At 42.5% G+C, this 16,525-nt stretch overlaps 1 protein-coding gene across 1 annotated transcript in view; it reads right to left on the bottom strand.

Annotated features, from left to right (window-relative positions):
* TRIP11 (thyroid hormone receptor interactor 11) overlaps window positions 1–16,525 on the bottom strand; it is a 97,869-nt gene that overhangs the window by 42,477 nt on the left and 38,867 nt on the right. Inside the window, exons 10-11 of the mRNA XM_075065644.1 lie at window positions 15,813–16,019; window positions 46–3,078 (exon numbers count right to left, since the gene is read on the bottom strand). Coding sequence (XP_074921745.1) covers window positions 46–3,078; window positions 15,813–16,019 — 3,240 coding nt within the window. The remainder of the gene's footprint in view (window positions 1–45; window positions 3,079–15,812; window positions 16,020–16,525) is intronic.

Genomic DNA, 16,525 nt, shown 5'->3' on the forward strand with positions numbered 1-16,525 from the left:
TTAAATATTTATAACTAATAGAACAAATAAAAATTCCTCACATACCTGTTCTTTTTCTTTCAATAGTTTTTCAAAGGCAAGAGCTTTTTCTTTCATTGAGTGGGATTCAAATTCTCTCTCTTTCAGCATCATTGAAAATTGCATGTTAGTCTCTTGTAATGCCCGGAATTCGGTTTCTTTCTCCCTGCACCTTGATACTATTTTTTCATTTTCTTCTTTCAACTTACAGATGTCCATTTCTAAAATTAGATTTCTTTCTTTAAGATTAGTGACAGCTTGTTTTAAAAGCTCATTTTCATTTTCTTTGTTACTAAGATTTTCACTTACAGAAAGTAACTGATCACTTTTAGATTTAATCAAGAGGTCTTTGTCCCTAAGTGACTTCTGGAAAACATCACATTTTCCCTTTATCTGCTTCATCTCTGGATCAGTGTCCTTTTGTCCCTTTCTTTCTAATTCTAATGTTATAGCCATGGAATCAGACAATCTTTGATTATTTTCCTTAAGAGTTCTGATAGTGTCATCTTTTTCTTGCAACATTTTTTTAAGCTGCTCCAATTCCTGTTGAAGCAGTTTGGATGCATCACTGACTATTTCAGGAGGAGTATTGCTTTGAATATCTGATGTTTGTGCAACAGAAGAAGCCATCAGCATAGGTGGTGTTACCATATCAAGTTTTCCCAGAAGAAGATCCTTGGTATTATGAAGCTGTCCTATACTATGCTGAACTTGTGCTAACTCCTGACTAAAACTTTTAATTTTTTTCTCATTCTGCTCATAACTCTGGATCAAGCCATTATAATCTATCTGTAATTTAGAACTGCTGTCACTGTCAACTGAAATTTGTGCCTGGAGCTTGTGTAGCTCCTCTTGGAGATGAGCTGACTCATGCTGCATGTTCTGGACTGTAGTCATTACTTGTTGCTTCCACTCTTCCATCTTCTTTACTTGTTGCTTTAATTTATCACGCTCTTGTAAAAGCTCCTCAAACTGATTACTATTAACACCTCCTGATCCACTGTCAGTACCTATGTTGGATGTCTGTAGGACAGTCAATAAGGTTTGGCATTTTTGACTCAAGGCATCTATTTCAATATCTTTCTCTCGAATGATACGGGACAAATTCTGAACAGTCTCTCTAAACATATCTTGGCTGCTACTTTCAAACTTATTAGATAATTTTTGGTTCTCTTCTTGCAACTTCATCAGAGCTGCTTCCTTAGCTGCCACCATATCCATGATTTTATGATACTCTGTTTTTAACTGACTGTTTTCTCTAGTTTTTTCACTCAAAACTGCCAGTACCTGTTCTCTTTCCATGGCATAGGCTTGCAGCTGCTGTTGAAGGTACAGAACATCCTGTCTATATGACGAAGAGGAAATACTTGCATGGAGAGCTTGTATCTCTAAGTCTTTCTCTTGGATGATCTGAGTGAGTTTACCAACTTGATCGTTAGACAAGTGATCAATTTGTTGAGTTAAAAAGACATTCTTTTCATTCAGAAGCTTAATCTCCCTTTCTCTTTCTTTGATACCTTTTACTAGTCTTTCAATTTCAGACTTAGACAAGTCATGTTTTTCGTTACCATTTTCTCCATTAAGTGCCTGGGCTTTGGTTTCTTGAAAGAGATCAGAGGAGTCTGTCTGAAAGACGAGCCTCTCATTGTGCAACTGAGTTTTAATTTGTTCAATTGTTTTCTGCAAACTTTTAATTTCCTCATCTTTCTCCAAGAAAAGCTTTTCATGTGTGACATTCATTTGCTCATACTGAAATTTAGACTCACCTATTTCCCTTTTATGCTCCTGCAAAGACTGTTGAAGTTGCACAGTTTTCTGACTCTGATCTTCAATTGTTTTTTTGTTAAGTTTTATTTCCTCCTCAAGATTATTCTTTATTACATGTAACTGTGCTATCTCAGTTTCAAGTTCAGTAATAATATCTAGTGTTTTAGGCTCAGCCACAGGTGGAGATCTGCTTTGCTGGTCCTTTAGTCTTTCAATTTCTTCTTTCAGATGATTGTTTTCTTCTTTCATGGCTGCAAGACTTTTGTCCTTTTCTTCTAAATTTTGTCTTAAAATCTCATGCTTTTTGGAATCCTTAACATATTCCTCAAGTTCCTGTTGCAACTCTAGAGCTCTATTTTTAAATTTTTCAACAAACATCTCCTTCTCTTTTATGAGTTCTGTCAACTGCTTTTGTCCTCCTAAGCTAGTTGTCAACATCTCTTTAGTTTCTTCATGGTCGGCTTTCATCTGCTCAATGTTTCTTTTGAATTCTGCTATCTCAAAGTCCCTCTCTTGATTACATTTCACTAGACGCTCATGTTCAAGCTGTAATGCATCGGTGTTCATGTTACGTGCATTTGACAGGTCCTCAATGGTTTGTTCATATTTTTGTGCTTGTTCCAACAGCCGCTTTTCGGTCTGGCTTAATTCAGTTTCCAATTGCCCTTTTTCCATTTTCAAAGCCTCCAACATAGTATCTTTTTCCAGGGAAAACTTATTTTTCTCAGCAAAGGCTTCATGCAACTGCTGTTTTAGTTCTTCACAGACTGCCAGCAGCTTTCCATTTTCTATTTTAAGATCACAAACTGATTTCTCCAAATTTTGATTTAGTTGTTTATTTTCTGAAATATCTTTATTTAGTTTTTCAATTTCTGCTTCTCTTTCTTTAAGTGAAAGATCTTGATAGTTACTGTTAGATTCTTGATTAATTATCTTTGTTAACTTGTTCTGAGAAACAGAAAGTTCCTTCTCTTTTTGTTTCAGATTTTGCTTCAATTCTGCAATTTCCTTTTTATTATTCAAGTTACAATCTTGGAATTTCTTTAGTTGTTCTTGTAAATCCTTAATGTTATGCTGAAGCTGCTGATTACTCATATGCAAATCATTAAGTGCAAATGTACAGTGGTTCATTTTTAATTTCTGGGTTTCTAGTTCCTTACTCATTTCCATCTTCTCAGCTTCTACTTCAGATATTTTCCTTCTTTCAGAATCTATGTCAAGTTTCAGCTGGTTGATGGTACTATCAGCTTCTGTATGCTGTTTTGATAGCTGCTCTTTCAGGATAATCATATGCTAAAACAAACAGAAACAAGCATTCATCAGGGTAAAAACAGAGCCAGGAAAAACAGAGCCTTTCATTCATCTCATCATCTGGATCACAAAAGAATATAAAAGATTTTTTAAAAGGAGTTGACTAAGCAGTTATTTTCAAATTATTAAAAATATATTCCAACAAACCTATAGAATCACTCTTCAAAAGAATAAGTCGAATGTAAAAGTCAAAAATTTCCAGGATTTCTTAGGATAATTAAATTGACATACAGTAAAAATTCATTTTAGCTGTGTACGTCCATATATTTTGAGCTATTATTTAGAGTTAGTGATGCATTAAATCAAGTCACAAATAAACGTGATTAATGTTCATACACAAGAATACATAAATATGAATTAACACACAGTCTGTACCACCTGCAAGAAGTGTTTATAATTGAATTGCACATAAAACTTGATAAATTGGTATAGCATGCCTGCCTAATACAGACCACATCAGACTATTTGCGACTCAAACAGAGATTAATCATGTTATTAGAAATAAGAATATTTCTTCCTCCAGTCTTTATTAAAAAGCCTATGGAAAATATGGAACATTTTGAGACTATTTTAAACACATGGTCAAAATACAATGACAATAGCACACAACAGCAAAGACAAATTTATTGAATATTCACTTTTCAATAGACAGCTCTGTTTCAGTACATTTTTATGTTGAGAAACCCAATAATTAACAAAACCAACTGCCCTTTCATGGACTTGCTTGAGAGCCCCTAAGAGGAGTTAGTGCTTCCCAAGAGTGGACAGCCTAAGATTTTCAGATATACCATAATAATTCTATCAAACCACTGGCGTTCAAGTGATGTACTGGAAGGAAATAGCATATTACATTTAAAAAAGAGAACCTACTTTGGTCTACAAGATACCTTAAGCCAAGAAGCCTTAACATCAAAGAAATCCCAGGTGTATATAAGGTTTGGTTAAGACAAAGGAAAACTTTTTTCAACTAGGTCAAATGAACATTTGGAACTTTAAAATTCTTAACACAGTAGTAACAAAATACATTGAAAATTTGACAGACAGCTCGTTTATTATAGACAGCACAGACAGTGATGCATACAGTTAAGATGCACAACGCTTCCCATAATAAGACTTTGTTTTCAGTTAATTTTGCCAAACAAACCATTTGGGCTGAAATTTCCCATGCCAGGTGCTCAAGGCTGATGTTTTGGGGACAGTTTCAATTAAAATGCTTCAGCCATTTTTGAGAATGAGATTAGTGAAAAAAACACCTTTTTGCCCATATTAAAGAAGTCTTTACAATAGTTTCAATGAGCATCTCTAGCACCTCCATACTTTGGAGCAGGGACTTGAAATTTTGTAGTGAGGGAATGGGATCAGGCGTGGGGGAGTCTCTCCCACTAATGCTAGTGATGTGCTTTTGCTGTCCCTGAGAAAATTCATCCAGATTTGGCAAAGTTCTAATCCTTTGGGGGGGAGGGGGGGGGAGGATGTTTGCACATGCCCAGTAGAGAGACATTACAGTTTTGCAACTAAATTCTCTGAAGATTCCATTTGTACTTAGCATGCTCCACTTCTCACAGCTCTTATGTGCTGACTAGATTGCGCATGAGCCATGCCCACAGTGTGCTGGAGCATGCACCATCCTGTGGCTTCACGGACTGAACAGGACCTTCACTGCAATTACTCCTCCTGGCTGCCAGGAGCTGCTGTAGTGACAAGGACAGGAACCGAGAGCAACTCCCAATGTTCTCTCTACTGGCATGCAGGCAAAATAGAGGAGAAAGAAGCTACCTGACTCAAATGAAGAATAAGGGTGAGGGTAAGGCAGGAATAGGAGCAGAAAGACAGGGGCAGAAGGGTCTATAACCACTGGGACATACTCCCCTACAAGACTGAGAATTGAAACCATTATTCTAGAGTCTCAATATTCTTTTGCAGTTTAGCAAAAAGCTATGAACTCCACCTGATAGTGTGTCTTCACTCCTCGTCTAATGACAGGTCCATACGGAAGGTGACAGACTTCCATTGCTACCAGTTTCTCTGTTAGCTCATGTGGGAGAGGTCTATGTTATGAATCTAAAGATCCATGGCAGAGGTCTATGCTATGGATAAAACAGTTACCCATCTTTTATTAACTGTTGTTCTTCGAGATGTGTTGTTCATGTCCATTCAAAGTAGGTGTGCGCACGCCACGTGCACGCCAGCTGGAAGATTTTCCCCTAGCAGCGTCCGTAGGGTCGGCTCAGGTGCCCCCTGGAGTGGCGCCACCTTGGCGCCCTATGAAGGGGCCTGCCGACCCTCCACCCCCTCAGTTCCTTCTTGCCAGCACTCCGACAGAGGGGCAGGAGGGTGGGTGTTGGAATGGACATGAACAACACATCTCGAAGAACAACAGTTACTAAAAGGCAGGTAACCGTTTTTTCTTCTTCGAGTGGTTGTTCATGTCCATTCAAAGTACGTGACTCACAAGCCTAACCTTAGGAGGTGGGGTCGGAGACCACTGCTGACTGGAGTACTGCGCGACTGAAAGCTGCATCATCCCTAGCCTGGTGCGTGATGGCATAGTGAGACGAGAACGTGTGGATGGAGGACCACGTGGCCGCTCTACAAATCTCCTGAGTTGGAACCTGAGCCAGGAATGCCGCCGAGGAGGCCTGCGCCCTAGTGGAGTGGGCCATGACCAGAGGGACAGGGGTCTTTGCTATACGGTAGCATTCCCGGATGCAGGTAGCGATCCACAAAGAGATTCGCTGAGAGGAGACCGGTAGCCCCTTCACCCTCTCTGCCACTGCAATGAAGAGCTGGGTCGAGCATCTGAACGGCTTGGTATGCTCTATGTAAAAAGCCAAGGCCCTGCAGACATCCAGGGAATGTAGCCTCCGCTCTTTGCTGGAGGCGTGTGGTTTCAAGTAAAACACCGGGAGAAAGATATCTTGCCCCATGTGGAACTGTGAAACGACTTTGGGTAGGAAAGCCAGATGAGGTCTAAGCTGGACCTTGTCCTTGTAGAAGACTGTGTATGGGGGCTCAGATGTTAATGCTCGAAGCTCCGACACCCGTCGGGCCGAGGTGATGGCCACCAGGAAGGCAGTCTTGTATGACAGGTACAGCAGGGAGCACGAGACCAGAGGCTCAAAGGGAGGCCCCGAGAGGACGGAGAGGACCAGGTTCAGGTCCCAAGCAGGGGTCGGCTAATGCACATGCGGGAAGAGCCTGTCCATACCCTTGAGGAAATGCCCAACCAGTGGGTTCGCAAACACTGAGGCACCCACCTCTCCCGGATGAAAAGCGGATATGGCCACCAAATGTACGCGAATGGAAGAAAGGGAGAGGCCCAGTTGTCTTAGGTGAAGGAAACAGTCAAGGATAATGGGAATTGGAACCCCCAGCGGGTCGTGACCCCGCTGACCCGACCAGATGGAGAAGCGCTTCCATTTAGCCAAGTAGGTGGCCCTAGTTGATGGTTTCCTGCTACCCAGCAGCACCTGCCTGACCTGCCGGGGAACACTGCAACTCCACCATGTTCAGCCATGGAGCATCCAGGCTGTGAGGTGAAGGGACTCCAGGTTCAGATGGTGGAGGGAGCCCCGGTCCTGCGTGATCAGGTCCGGGAGTAGAGGAAGCATCAGGGGCGCCTGAACGGACATGTGCAGGAGTGATGTGTACCAATGCTGGCGCGGCCACGCCGGAGCTATCAGGATTACCCTGGCGCGATCCCTGCAAATCTTTAAAAGCACCCTGTGTATCGGGGATCGGAAGGAAGGCATAGAGCAGGCCGTCTTCCCATGGCTGAAGGAAAGCGTCTGACAGAGACCCCCGACTGTGGCCCAGAAGGGAGCAAAACCGTCGGCACTTCCTGTTTTCCCTTGAGGCAAACAGGTCTAACCGGGGAAAGCCCCAGAGCCGGAAAGCCCCACGTCCCATCTGAGGGTCCACTCGTGACCCTGGAACAAGCGGCTGAGGGTGTCTGCCAAGCTGTTCTGCTCCCCCGGAAGATAGAATGCCATCAGGTGAGTGGCACTGTGGATGCAGAAATCCCACAGCGCAAGGGCTTCCCTGCAGAGGGGAGAGGAGCATGCACCCCCCTGTTTGTTGATATAAAAGACTGCCGCCGTGTTGTCCGAAAAGACTGAAACACACCTGCCGGCCAGGTGAGACCGGAAGGTCAAACACACCAGGCGGACCGCTCTCAGCTCCCTGACATTGATAAGCAACTCGAGGTCCTCCGGTGACCACAAGCCCTGTGTCCTGAGGTGTCCCAGAGGCGCTCCCCAACCTCGATCCCAGGCGTCTGTCATCAGGGAGAGGGAGGGCTGCGGGGCAGCAAAGGGAACACACCTGCAGACTTCCCGCGGGTTGAGCCACCACTGAAGCGAGCGCGGCACCGAGCGCGGAACGGACACCACGGAGTCCAGAGGGTCCCTGACCGGGCGACAGACTGTCGCCAACCAGGCCGGCAGTGGGCGAAGCCGGAGTCTGGCGTGGACCACCACATAGGTGCATGTCGCCATGTGGCCCAACAGCCGGAGGCAAACTCGCACCATGGCAATTGGGACGCGGTGCAGTCCGAGGACAAGCTCGGAAATTGCACGGAACCTGGACTCTGGCAGATATGCTTTGGCGTGTGTGGAGTCCAGAACCGCTCCTATGAACTCTATGCGTTGTGTCGGAGACAGGGTGAATTTGGCATCGTTCAAGAGGAGGCCCAGATCGAGAAAGGTCCGCCTGATGAACAGCACCTGGGTCTCTACCTGCTCCTTGGAGCGGCCCTTTATGAGCCAGTCGTCCAGGCAGGGGAATATCTGGATGCCGTCCCTGTGCAGTAAGGCCACCACGACCGCCATGCACTTTGTGAAGACCCTGGGAGCAGCTGACAGGCCAAACGGGAGCACCGTGAACTGCAGATGGACGCCAGCCACAACGAACCTGAGGACCGGCGGTGCCGTGGAATTATGCATCCTTTAAGTCGAGGGCAGCGTACCAATCTCCTGGATCCAGGGAGGGAATGATCGAGGACAGGGAGACCATGTGGAACTTGAGTTTCCTCACAAACTTGTTCAGCCGCCGCAAGTCTAGGATGGGTCTCAGGCCCCCTTTTGCCTTCGGTAGGAGGAAGTACTGAGAGTAGAAGCCTTTGCCCCTGTGCTCCCGTGGGACTTCCTCCACCGCCCCTGCCTCCGTGAGGGACTTCACTTCTTGAACCAGAAGTTGCTCATGAGAAGAGTCCCTGAAGAGGGATGCGGAAGAGGGTTGGTGCGACGGGTGGGAGGAAAACTGGATAGAATATCCCCTCTCTATCGTGCGGAGCACCCATTTGTCCGACGTAATTCGGGACCAGGCACAGTAGAAGTGGGACAGACGTGACCCAGAGGTAGGGGTGGGAGGATCCAGAGTCTTAATTGGTAGGTCGTCCTCAACCGTACCATCAAATAGGGGGTCTAGGCCCAAATACACAGACTAAACGGTATGGATAGGACACTGCCAGACTGCTATGCAAAAGAAGTTCCAGCTAGCCGTCACCGGCGGTAAGAAGGAACTGAGGGGGTGGAGGGTCGGCGGGCCCCTTTATAGAGCGCCATGGCGGCGCCACTCCAGGGGGCGCCTGAGCCAACCCTATGGACGCCGCTAGGGGAAAATCTTCCAGCTGGCGTGCACGCGGCACACGCACACCTACTTTGAATGGACATGAACAACCACTCGAAGAAGAACTAAAGATCCCAATCCTACAGATGACCCACATGTGGGGCCAACATGGTTCTGTATAACTGAAAACAAAATTTTCTTCAAGCCTCTTAAAAACATATGAAGTTACATTAAACAAAATACATCTAGAATTTAAATTTAAATTAATTTAAAAATTAAGAGAACACTGAGGTTGCAAACTAAAAAGCCTACAAAATGCTTGAATAAGGTTGCCCATTCAACTGCCTTGTGCGGATGTATTATTGGTCAAGCTTGACTGCATTTCTTTGTTTGGGTGTAATGCAATAACTTTTGACCATCTCATTCAATCAATTCCAAAAGTTAAGGGAATATTCTAAGCATTAATGGGCAGAACACTATGCAATTTGGTGAAAAATATGAAAACCTTAAGGGGGAAATGGGGGACACATTAAGTCCCTGGCATCTGGTTAGCAGAGCTAACATCTCCAATCACCCTTGTAATTGTCTATAAATTGAAGAACTGATTTATCGTATTCATTAACATATTCCAGCATAACAAACCACCTCATCTGAGTTCTGCCAATCCTCCTAATTCTGCTGACACACTGAAAGGAAAAGAAGGGGGCAGGGGGGAGAGAAGGAGACTCAGAACAGTGGTAGTGGGGAATGCAGATGCACACAGAGGGAGAAACAGAATGAGGGATCATGGTATTGGGGCACGAAGGAATAGAAGCAGGCACAATCTCTGGCAGGAGAAAAAGGGAGACCTGGAAATGGGGGCACACAGAACCCCTGGCATGGAGAGGAGGGAGAAATGGGGGACACATAGATCAGTGACCAAGTGGGTAAAGGGAAGACCCTCATTTGGGGCCACACATAGCCCTTGGCATTTGGGGAAATGGAGGGGTCACAAAGAACCCCTAATGAGGGTGGAAAATGGGGAACCTTGATACAGTTTGGAAGGAAGGTACAGGGGTGCACATAGCTTCTTGCATGGGAGGGAAACTGAGGGACCCTGGTACGGGGGAAGAGGTAAAGAGACACCACACAGAGCCCCTGGAATGGAGAGTCACACACTTGGTGGAGGTGAGAATGGGGGGCAGAAAGCAACGATTCTTTGGTATTGGGCTGTGTGTGTGCAGTGAGTCACTGAAGTAAAAAGGGGATAGAAGGGTGGCACACAAGCGGCTTGTTGGAGTGAATGCAAGGAGTCGCTGGTGTGTGCAATGATCACAGATAGGAGGAAGAATTTAATCAGAAAAATGTGAATGATAATTTGGAATCCTTTAAGAACGCCTTACTAGATGCCCCAAAAGGCACAATCTCACGATCAAGGAAGAATTTAAATAACCAACCTGGTTTAGAGGGAAGGAGAGTGAAGGCAGCTGTAAAAAATGTGTGACAAACAGAAGAAAGGGGAAGCTGATATAGTAAATATAAATCAGAAGTTAGGAACTGTATAAAATTGATAAGGGAAGCCCAGGGACAAAAGGAGAAATCTAGGGCCGGGAGAATTAAGGATAAGATGGAGTTTTTAAAATATATTAGGAACAAAAAGAATCCTGACAACGGTATTGGCCCATTACTAGATGGAAATGGTAGAATTATCAATAATAATGCAGAAAAGGCAGTAGTGTTCAATAAATATTACTGTCCTGTATTTGGGGAAAAAACAGATGAAATAGTCTCATCATATGCTGATAACACAATTTCCACTTCACTCACATCTCTGGAGGACGTTAAACAGTAGCCACTAAAGTTAGACATTACCTTGTACTCAAGAGGTATAAAAAAAACTGGCTGCTGAGCTTGCTAGATGATTAACGTTGATTTTCAATTAGTCTTGGAATACTGGGGAAGTTCCAGAAGACTGGAAGAAAGCTCATTTGCCAATTTTTAAAAAGGGTAAATGAGATAACTCAGTTAATTATAGGCCTGTCAGCCTGACATCGATTCTGGGAAGATAATGGAACGGCTCATTTGGGATGCAATTAATAAAGAACTAAAGAAGGGTAATGTAATTAAGGCAAATCAAGATGGGTTTACAGAAAACAGATCCTGTCAAACAAACTCGATATCTGTTGTTGATAAAATTGTTTATGGGGTAATCCCCTGAGAATCTGTTCAGGCCTTAAGTAAAACCCAAACTGCTTCATGTCTCCTTTACCACCATGTTTTACTTTGTTGTGCCAGCAGGTCTCTACCTACAGTGCTATTTACTTACACTTACAAGCCCTAGCCAGCACTTGCTTCTGGAAAAGGGAACAGAGCTGGAAGCAGTCAGCCCTACCCATCTCTGCTTTCCTTCTGGTTCTCAGCTCCCCCTTCCACGGCTTCCTTCCTCTCAAACTACAGGCTCCCAGATACTGGGGTTGCTTCCCCCTCTAATTAGCCCTTCAGATGTAGCTCTACTGAGTTGACTGACCCTTCTCAATTAATCTATATTGGTGGGGATTTGAGAGATGGGATGCTGAGTCAGCTCCTGATTCAGCACACCCTGTTACAGAGATTACAAATTTGTTTGATAAACATAATAGTGCTGATGTAACATACTTAGACTTCTGTCAGGCATTTGATTTGGCACCGCACAACATTCTGATTAAAAAACTAGAACGATATAAAATTAACATGGCACCCACTAAATGATTTAAAAACTACTAACTGATGAGGCTCAAAAATGTAACTGTAAACAGGGAATTGTCATCAAAGAGGTCTGTTCCCAGTGATGTCTCTCTGGGATTGTTATCTTTGCCCTACGCTATTTAACATGTTTATCAAATAACCTGGAAGAAAACATATAATCATCACTGATAAAGTTTGCAGATGACAAAAAAAATTGGAGAAGTGGTAAATAATGAAGATGACAGGTCTCTGATTCAAAAAGATCTGGATCACTTCGTAAACTGGGTGCAAGCAAACAATGTGTGTTTTAATAACTTAAATGTAAATGTATACATCTAGGAATAAAGTATGTAGGCCATTTTTACATCCATCGCTTCTCCCTTATCCAGAAGGCTCGTTATCCTATCAAAGAAAGCTATCAGATTAGTTTGACATGATTTGTTCTTTACAAATCCATGCTGGCTATTCCCTATCGCCTTACCACCTTCCAAGTGTTTGCAGATGATTTCTTAATTACTTGCTCCATTATCTTCCCTGGCACGGAAGTTAACTAACTGGTCTGTAGTTTTCCTGGGTATTTTTATTTTCTTTTGTAGATGGGCACTAGTGTCTGCCCTTTTTTCAGTCTTCTGAATCTCTCCTGTTCCCATGATTTTCCAGAGATAATAGCTAGAGGCTCAGATACCTCCTCTGTTAGCTCCTTGATATCTAGGATGCATTTCATTCAGCCCTGGTGACTTGCAGGCATCTAATTTTCTAAAGATTTTTAACTTGTTCTTTTTTTATTTTCTCTTTCAACGTAACCCTTCTCATTAGCATTCACTACGTTAGGCATTCTTCAGATTCCGTGAAGATCGAAACAAAGAAGTCATTAAGGCATCTTCTGCCATTTCAAGTTTCTGTTTACGTTTCTCCCTCCTCACTGAGCAGTGGGCCTGCCCTGTCTTTGGCCTTCCTCTTGCGTTCTAATGTATTGAAAAAAAGTCGTTGTTCCCTTTATTCCCGTAGCTAGTTTGAGCTCATTTTGTGCCTTTGCTTTGTCATAAATGGATAGGTAAGGTAAGGGTTAAGTTTCTTTTACCTGAAAAGGGTAACCGAACACTGACCAGAGGACCAATCAGAGAATGGATTGTTTAAAGTCAGGGCGGGAATTTGTATACAGGGTCTTTTTTGTTTTCTCGGCTGTGAGTAAACAAGGTTTCCTCCTAACTCCTTCTTATTTCAATATTATACCAAAAGTCTGTGAGTACAAGGAACCCCAAAGCAATTAGCGGAGCTGTGGTTTCTTGTACTCAAAGATGTGTAGGAGACCTTGGAGATAAGATGCAGTTAGGAGGAAGCTTGTTAACTCACAGCCGAGAAAACAACAAAAGACACAGCCATCCACATCTCTTTTGTACAACCCAAAGTTCCTCATAGCCGAATTGCTTTGGGGTTCCTTTGTACTCACAGACTTTTGGTATAATATTTGAAATAAGAAGAGTTAGGAGGAAACCTTGTTTACTCACAGCCGAGAAAACAAAAAAGACACAGCCATCCACATCTATTTGTACAACCCAAAGTTCTCATAGCCGAATTGCTTTGGGGTTCTTTGTACTCACAGACTTTTGGTATAATATTGAAATAAGAAGGAGTTAGGAGGAAACCTTGTTTACTCACAGCCGAGAAACAAAAAAGACCCTGGTATACAAATTCCCGCCCCTGACTTTAAACAATCCAGTTCTCTGATTGGTCCTCTGGTCAGGTGTTCGGTTACCCTTTTCAGGTAAAAGAAACTTAACCCTTACCTTACCTATCCATTTATGACAGCCTTTCTAATCTTGCCCCTGCATTCCTGTGCTGTTTGCCTATATTCATCCTTTGTAATTTGTCCTAGTTTCCATTTTTTATATGACTCTTTTTTATTTTTTAGATCATGCAAGAGCTCGTGGTTAAGTCATGGTGGTCTTTTGTCACATTTTCTATCTTTCCTACCCAGCGGAATAGCTTGCTTTTGGGCCCTTAATAGTGTCCCTTTGAAAAACTGCCAACTCTCCTCAGTCGTTTTTCCCTTCAGTAGTTAGTAGAGAAGTCATTTTATTAGTATATTTGGCTCTAGCACATCCGCTGCTGGAATATTGTGCCCAGTTCTGGTGCCCTCATTTCAAGAAGGATGTGGATAAACTGGAGAGGGTTCAGTGAAGAGCCAAGAGAATGAGTAAAGGATTAGAAAACATGCCTTATTGTGAGTTTAACAAAGAAAGGGTAAGCGGTGACTTGATTACAGTCTATAAGTACATACATGGGGAACAAATATTAAATAATGGGCTCTTCAATCTAGCAGAGAAAGGTATACCACGATCTAAGGGCTGGAAGTTGAAGACAGATAAATTCAGAGTAGAAATAAGGCACACATTTTTCAGTGAGAGTTATTAACCGCTGAAACAATTTACAACAGGATGTGGTGTCTTCTCCAACACCGACAATTTTTAAATCAAGATCGGATGTTTATCTAAAAGATATGCTCTAGGAATTATCTGGGGAAGTTCTATGGCCTGTGTAATACAGGAGGTCAGACAAGATCATCATAATGGTCCCTGTTGGCCGGAGGGTTTGAATCTGTAGGGAACAAATCTGCATTGGATAGAAAGCTTTTTTTTTGGTGCGGGGGGAGGGCAAGGAGGGAGGTCCATAGGGATAAGAGAATGATTTAATAGGGGTTTTTAATTTCTGAACACTATAATGCTTTCCCCGGACATTACAGAATTCTCTTCTCTCCTTCAATTTTGCCATTTTGCAGATCAGAACATCCTGCAAATAAAGCCAGTGAGCTGATATAACTGTGTGGCTTTTTCATACCAATTCAGTTTTTTCTATTCTGAGTTTACATTATCATACGCTCAATAAGGCAGGTAGAATCAAATTTATGGGAAGTTTTGTCCTGAAAGATAAAATTATTTTGACTCACACAGCACATTTGTTTCATATGCTGTCATACTATTTTGTAATGTTATTGTAAGAGCCCTACCAAGTTCATGGCCATGAAAAATGCATCATGGACCATGAAATCTGGTCTTGTGTGTGTTTTTACATTATATTATATAGATTTCACACGGGAAACCAGCGTTTCTCAAATTGGGAGTCCTGACTCAAAACAGTTGCAGAGGGGTCACAAGGTTAATTTAGGGGAATCACAGTATTGCCACCCTACTTCTTCACTGCCTTCAGACCTGGGCAGCCGGAGATTGGCAGCTGTTGGCTAGGCACTCAGCTCTGAAGGCAGCAGCTACGCAGAAGTAAGGGTGACAATACCATGACACCCTTACTTCTGCAGTGGTGAATCCAAAGCTGGGTGGACAGAGAGTGGTGCCTGCTGACTGAGGGCCCTGCTTTGAAGGCAGCAGTGCAGAAGTAAAGGTGGCAATACCATACCATGCCATTCTTACCTCTGTGCTGCTGCTGGCAGCAGCTGTGCCTTCAGAGCTGGGCTCGCAGCTAGCAGGTGCCACTCTCCAGCTGCCCAGGTCTGAAGGCAGCGTTGCCATCAGCAGCAGCGCAGAAGTAAGGGTTGCAGTATCGCATCTCCCCTACAATAACCTTGTGACCTCCTCCCACCACTTCTTTTTGGGTCAGGACCCCTACAATTACAACACTGTGAAATTTAAGATTTAAATAGTTGAAATTTACAATTTTTAAAATCCTATCACATGAAATTGACCAAAATGGACTTTGAATTTGGTAAGGCCCTAGTTATTGTGGTATTGGTCATTTTCTTTCTGAAAAGTCAAGTAGTTAATGTGAAACAGATGTATTTCAAATACATTTTTAAAATCTGAATATCAGTTAAAATAGTGACAAATATAAAACTATTAATATTTGATTAAAAATAATCTGTGACCACTAAGTTTCACAGACTTTGTTCAAAATCTGAAGGGTTTTTTTTAAAAAGTTTAAGATGTTATGCTACTATAAACTAATAACATTTAAAACTGATAAAAGGAAATACTTTTTACATAACACACTGTTAACATGTGAATTCATTGTCACAAGTTATTAAGGAGGTCAAGATTTTATTTGAATTAAAAAACCCTAAAAACATATCCTTGGTACTGCAACATTCCTCAAAAGGGAAATAAACCTTCATGCTAGAGGGCACATGATAACCACTACCTGACGGAAACCAGTAAGAAATTTCCATTGTGGGTAGCGGGTATGTTATTCTTGTATTCTTCTTTGTAATTCTATAATTGTCCATTACAGGAATTTTTTTGCATTTCCTTGAAGAATCTGGTATCAGCCACTGTCAGGACAGATGCTGGACTAAATAAACCACTAGTCTTATCTAGTATGGCACAATAGACTACTGAGAACCTAATAGGCCCTGATATCTGTGAGCAAAGATTAACATCACACACTGAATGTCTAAAAAGCAAATATGTCCATTAATTCTCGGCAATATTTGTTACCTGCACAGTTTCTTGATTCTGCTTGTCCAATTCTTCTAATTCTGCTGTTAGTGTTGCTCTTTCTGTAATACTTTCTTTGAGTTCATGCTCCTTCCTTTCCAACTCTTGCCTTAATTGATTTAATTCCAAATTCATGTCTTCAATAGATGCAGATGTAACATCCTCATCTTTATGTTGTAAACTTGCCAGTTTCTTCTGGAGTTCTTCCTTATATTGGACATAAATTGGATTTTATACTATCATTCAAGTTTTTAAACACTGGTTTGAAAACAGGTTTTATATTTAGTCAACCAGAGCATTTTAAGTTTGAACAAAAAAGCAAGTCTTTTGGACACTGGAACAAGTTTACTTCAGTTTTATCCCAACTAAGCATTATTCAGTGTGAGGAAGGTGTCTTATTAACATTAATAAATATACATAAGTTAAAAGTATTTTCATCACAAAGATCCCAGTGCAACTTATAACTGTGCACAAAGGAAAATCACATCATCCACAAGAGAAATCTGTCCACAGTTGGTGTAAACTGTCATAGCTGCATAATGGAAGAGGGAAGGGAGGGTTTTGACCAAGGGTATCTGAGTAAACCTCTGATGAAAAATGCAATGGGACTTTTAGCGTCCATGCAGAGTAGAGGGGACATCAGCTTGAAAGTGCTTCCAAACACAAAGTAAACTACATGGAACTCTGATTCCATAGAATAACAAGTCACCCTG

This window comes from Chelonoidis abingdonii, chromosome 4, assembly GCF_003597395.2.
Source record: "Chelonoidis abingdonii isolate Lonesome George chromosome 4, CheloAbing_2.0, whole genome shotgun sequence".
In the NCBI taxonomy this organism is placed as follows: domain Eukaryota; kingdom Metazoa; phylum Chordata; order Testudines; family Testudinidae; genus Chelonoidis; species Chelonoidis abingdonii.